Source organism: Cucurbita pepo, chromosome LG11 (assembly GCF_002806865.2).
Source record: "Cucurbita pepo subsp. pepo cultivar mu-cu-16 chromosome LG11, ASM280686v2, whole genome shotgun sequence".
NCBI classification, from domain to species: Eukaryota; Viridiplantae; Streptophyta; class Magnoliopsida; order Cucurbitales; family Cucurbitaceae; genus Cucurbita; species Cucurbita pepo.
Genome location: NC_036648.1, coordinates 6,512,793 through 6,518,638, shown reverse-complemented (window position 1 = coordinate 6,518,638; position 5,846 = coordinate 6,512,793). Strand labels below are relative to the sequence as shown.

Here is a 5,846-nt window from a genome sequence, read left to right as displayed (position 1 = left end):
AATACTATCTCTATTGATATGAGGCCCCTTTTGGGGAGCCCAAAGCAAAGTCATGAGAGCATATGCTCAAAGTGAACAATATCATACTATTGTCGAGAGTCGTGTTCGTCTAACATGGTATCAGAGTCATGCCCTAAACTTAGTCGTGCCAATAGATTGGGAAATCCTCAAATATCGAACAAATGACTCCAAAGGAAAAGTAGTCGAGCCTCCTCGAAGGCATAGTAAAAAATGACTAAGACAAAGAGTCGAGTCTCAATTAAGGGGAGGTGTTGGATAATGAAAGTCCCACATCGGCTAATTTAGGGAATGATCGTGGGTTTATAATCAAGGAATACTATCTCTATTGATATGAGGCCCCTTTTGGGGAGCCCAAAGCAAAGTCATGAGAGCATATGCTCAAAGTGGAGAATATCATACTATTGTCGAGAGTCGTGTTCGTCTAACATGGTATCAGAGCCATGCCCTAAACTTAGTCGTGCTAATAAAGGACTCCAAAAGAAGAGGAGTCGACCCTCCTCGAAGAAGAATACTTTGTTCGAGGGAAGGTGTTGGAAGACATTTTTAAACACTTTTTGAAAGTCGAGGGATGTTCTTAAAATTTTTAAAATATTTTAAAATTTAAAGGTATTTTTCTCAAACCCAATACAAAATTTATTGGTATNAAAAAAAAAAAAAAAAAAAAAAAAAAAAAAAAAAACTTTTCCAATTGACCTGACTTATTGGAGGAGGTGGCTCTGGTAGAACGGTTAGAGGCGGCGGCGACCCAGTCCTCAAAAAACCTGGCAGCAGCGCCCTTGTTATCCCCACTAATGAGCTTATTATCTCTACTCATCGACGTCCCATGCGTGGGGAACCAGCTGAAGGCGCCAAGGCTCACACCACTGCCTCCCTCCACCACCTTCACAAGGCTCATGTCTGTGTCCACATTGGTTGGATATCGAGCTCGTTCCTCCGGTGGGTTCATAAGGTAAGCACTTGGGCTTCTATTAATCCCCGCATTCTCCACTTCCCCTGCAACATCCACACTACTTCTTTCATTCAACAACCCCATCCATAAGTTAATCATTATTCAACCATGCTCTTCTTACCTTTGTTGATTAACATGAACCCTGGTTTTAGGCTTTCGTGAGCTTGGACGATGCTTTGTTCGATTGCGTTCACGATCGCGTCGAAGGATTGTTGAACGAAGCCAAGTGATGTTATGGAGTAGACTAGGTATTGTAAGTAGCCGCCTGGGCCGGCGTGTGTGTGGATTCCGCTTATTGCTATGTTTTCTTCTCTGTATAGATTCCCGAACCTTTGTACGAAATGTCATGGTTTTAGTTTCGACAAAAATGTAAGGTAATGAAAATAATTATCTTTATCGATATTGTTAAGAGTATTGAGGATTGTTGGAAGAGGAGTCCCACGTTTGCTAATTAAGGGGTTGATCATAGTTTTACAGGTAAGGAATACTTTCTCGGTTGGTACGAGGTCTTTTGGAGAAATAAAAAAACAAAGTCACGAGAGCTTATGTTCAAAGTGGACAATATCATACCATTGTGGAGGTTCGTGGTTTCTAGTATGGTATTAGAGTCATGTCGATAGAATCGTTACATAACAAAGAAGTTGTGAGTCTCGAAGGTATAGTCAAAAGTGACTCCAGTGTCAAACAAATTGTGTACTTTATTCGAGGGTTCTAGAGAAAGGAGTCAAACCTCAATTAAGGGGAGGTTGTTCGAGAGCTCCAGAGACATCAGAGGAGGCTCTATGGTGTACTTTGTTCGAGCCAAAAGTGACTCAAGTGTCGAACAAAGAGTGTACTTTGTTCGAGGGCTCTAGAGAAAGGAGTCAAGTCTCGATTAAGGAGAGGCTGTTCGAGGACTCCATAAGCTTCAGGGGAGTACTTTGTTCGAGGGGAGGATTGTTGGGAGAGGAGTCCCACGTCGGCTAATTAAGAGGTTAATCATGAGTTTATAAGTAAAGAATAAGAAATTTTGGGGAAACCAAGAGAAAAGTCATGAAAACTTATGTTCAAAGTGGACAGTATCATACCATTGAGAAAGTTCGTGGTTTCTAACAAATAGGCATTTATTATTAACGTATCTTATATATATACCTAGCTTTGAGCCTCTCGAGAAGCTTAATAGTGACCAATTGCGAAGCCATGCCAGCATCTAAATTAACAAATGCAATTCTCGGCCCATCGACGCTCTTCGCAACAATAAACGTCCTCGCTCGGAGCCTAAAATGAATCCCCGCAGCGCTCTGATCCATATTAGCATACCCCATCATGTTCACTTCGGCAGCCGGGCCAGTCATGTCGAAGCTCCCGACGCCGACCAACCAATCCCCATCAGCACAGCAGCAGCTCACAGCTGCAAGCACAGCAGTGGCCACAACCTTCAACAACTGCCGCCGCATCTTGCTCACTTGGACATAGAACAATAATGCTCTATTGTGTGGTCGCTAAGCTTTATATTTATGGGTTAAGTTTTGCTTTGGATATGGTGATTGGATTCTTTTTCATAGCTGGTTAAGAACTAGGTGTGCTTTTTGTATGCATTTAACCTTTCGTTTTCGTTGTTTGTTGCTTTCTAACATTATTTTAAGAACACTACAATGGGTGGGTGGTGATACAAATATGACAATTTTGTTGTTATTTCTATTAGATGAATACGACTCTCCACAATGGTATGATATTGTTCGAGCATAACCTCTCGTGGCTTTGCTTTGGGCTTCCCTAAAAGGTCTCGCTCCAATGGAGAGAGTATTCATTGATTATAAACCCATGATCATTCCCTAAATTAGTCGATGTGGGACTTTCATCCAACACCTCGCTCCAATGGAGAGAGTATTCATTGATTATAAACCCATGATCATTCCCTAAATTAGTCGATGTGGGACTTTCATCCAACACCTCCCCTCGAACAAAGTACGCCTCCCCTTAACCAAGGCTCGACTTTTTTTCTTTTGGAGTTCTTTGTTTGATATTTGAAAATTTACTAATCTATTGGCACGACTAAGTTTAGGGCATGACTCTGATACCATGTTAGACGAACACAACTCTCCACAATGGTATGATATTGTCCACTTTGAGCATAAGCTCTCATGGCTTTGTTTTGGGCTTCCCCAAAAGGCCCCATACCGATGGAGAGTGTATTCTTCTATTATAAACTCATGATCATTCCCTAAATTAGCTGATGTGGGACTTTCATCATCTAACAAGATTAACACGACTCTCCACAATGATATGATATTGTCCACTTTGAGCATAACCTCTCATGACTTTGCTTTGGGCTTCTCCAAAAGGTCTCGCTCCAATGGAGAGAGTATTTCTTGATTATAAACTCATGATCATTCCCTAAATTAGCCGAGGTGGGACTTTCATCCAACACCTCCCCTCAAACAAAGTACGTCTCCCCTTAATCGAGGCTCGACTCTTTTTTTCTTTTGGAGTCTCAGTCATTTTTTACTATGCCTTCGAGGAGCCTGGATTCTTTTTTTTTTTTAGAGTTCTTTGTTCGACATTTGAGGATTCTATTGACATGGCTAAGTTTAGGGCATGACTCTGATACCAAGTTAAATAAACACGACTCTCCACACTGGTATGATATTGTCCACTTTGAGCATAAGTTCTCATGGCTTAATCTTTGAGACAACTTATGATCGTGGTGAGAGAGAGGTGTAACAACCTATTTTTTTATGGCATTGTGCTACAGACCGTTGCATATTGACAAAGTGTTCGAAAAACTCAATAATTTTTTTAATTTAAAATATAAGAGGCAAAAGTGAATGAGAACCTCATCGTGTGTGTGTGTATATATAAGATAAAAGTCATTCAAAATAGTTTAGTTTACAAGACAGGTACTCGGGAGACAAATACGAAAGAAAAAATTAAAACTAGAGTCGGCATACAATAGAAAAATACATCAACGTTATGAAAAAGGTTATGAAAAATACAAAACTCGACTCTACTAATTAGATATCAACTAACCATGAGTAGGAGTAACGTCTCGACTAGAGGGATTTGTGAATGAAAGGTTACGAAAAGGCGAGCTAATTGTCTACGTCAAGCCGAAGAGAAAAATGACAAAGAAAATATATTTTTATCGATGAAAGACTTAGGCCACCACATGTTAAATTATTATGTCTCATTAGTGCGTGTTGGCTAGCTTAAGGACATGTCGAAACGGACTAAGCTATTCACTACTTGTTAGGTTACGGTATGTAGCTTCCCTATTTGAATTCATTCTATTTTCACACGGAATTGATGATTTAAACATTTTTAGACCTTGCACGTATTTATCGGTATGAACTAACTTGCAACCATCACTCATTTGTGTGCATGAAAATTGTACTATTTAGATCAGATAACCTACTCCGATCATCATCTTATAAGATAAGTAACGTAATCTCAATTCAAATTACATGTAACAATCGTTTATAGGCATAAACATCGATAAAGTTGACCAGATTTAGGTCATTCGATTCAAAACGAACATATATATATATATATAAATAACGACTTCATTAATACTTTTTTTTAAAAACATTATCGAACACACACAAGAACTAAATACGATGAAAAGAAAAACACATCCCATCCCTTCCCCACCTTAAAGCAAATCCCATACATATGCACATGAAAAGAAAGAACACAACAAAAGAAAGGAACCAAAGCGATAAGATCATTAACAAATCCACGCCACAATGATTATGGATTATGAGCTAACCCATCATCTTCAATGAGACTTCTCTTCCTCCTTACCATGGTAGCCTGGGAGTTTCTCCTTGATCTTCTCCAAAAATCCCTTCTTTTCCTTCCCCTCCTCCTCGGGATGACACGCCGGCTCCCCGGAGTGTGCCTCTGGAGCCGACGGAGCTTCCTCGGGCTTCTTGCCGTGCCCTGGAAGCTTCTCCTTGATCTTGTCTAGAAACCCTTTCTTTTCCTCAGGATGTGCATCGTCGTCTACCTTCTCAACCGGGATGACGACCGCTTCTTCCTTCTTCTCCTCTTCTCCTCCTCCGAGCTTTTCCTTCAACTTCTCCTTTAAACCCTTCTTCTTTTTCTTCTTCTTCTCCCCGTCTTCTCCTTCTTCATCGCTCGACTGCAAACCATACCCGACATGTCAGAAGTCAAATTCTAATTACGTGTTATATTGTAAGTGTTGAAAATTGTTGGGAGGGAGTCTCATATTGACTAATTCAGTAAATGATCGTGGGTTCATAAGTAATGAATATATCTCCATTGGTACGAGTCCCGTTGAGTGAGCCCAAACCAAAGCTACCCACCAGAGCTAATACTCAAATTGGACAATATCATATCATTACGACTGCATAATTCACACATGATCTATTAATCGTGGAACATACTAATTCATTCTAATTCGATTATTCATTAAGATCGATGAATCAATTACAACTTACCGAGCTAGAGCTGCTATCGGATCGGTGGAGCTTCTCCAACAAGCTAGGCTTCTTCTCTTCTTCCTCCACCTTATGAACCGGCGGCGGAGGTTCAGAAACCTCAATTTTCTCAAATTGTTCACTAACAGCCACCACCTCCTCCGGTGGAGCTACAACTTGAGGAGGCTTCTCCTCCACCTCCTCCTTCTCCTTGTTCTTCCCCAAGAAATCAAACAACCCACGATCCTTAGCCTCGACGGCGCCCTCGCCGGCACCCTCCTCGAGCTTCTTGTTCTCGGCGTCGGCCATGGCTAGCTTTCAAGTTCACAAGATCGCAATAAAGGACAGATTTTTAGCAGTGAATGAACGAGTCAGTGAATGAATGGGTTAGTGGGTTTCCAAGTGGACCATTTTATAGGTGTAACCATACGCGCCACGCTGATCCAACGCGCCTG

At 41.0% G+C, this 5,846-nt stretch overlaps 1 protein-coding gene across 1 annotated transcript; it reads right to left on the bottom strand.

The window, feature by feature from the left end:
• Window positions 1–4,492: 4,492 nt before the first annotated feature.
• On the bottom strand, window positions 4,493–5,846 carry LOC111805511 (dehydrin ERD14-like). The gene is made up of 2 exons (XM_023690620.1): window positions 5,413–5,846; window positions 4,493–5,093 (listed from the first exon to the last, which is right to left on the bottom strand). The coding sequence occupies exons 1-2, from the start codon at window positions 5,698–5,700 to the stop codon at window positions 4,728–4,730; spliced, it is 654 nt and encodes a 217-aa protein (XP_023546388.1). The 5' UTR covers window positions 5,701–5,846; the 3' UTR covers window positions 4,493–4,727.

Bases quoted from the DNA above. Each gene is read 5' to 3' on its own strand.
- LOC111805511 (XM_023690620.1), bottom strand. From the start codon at position 5,700: ATGGCCGACGCCGAGAACAAGAAGCTCGAGGAGGGTGCCGGCGAGGGC. The intron at 5,094-5,412 runs GTAAGTTGTAAT...TATGGTTTGCAG, and splicing joins CCGATAGCAGCTCTAGCTCG to TCGAGCGATGAAGAAGGAGA.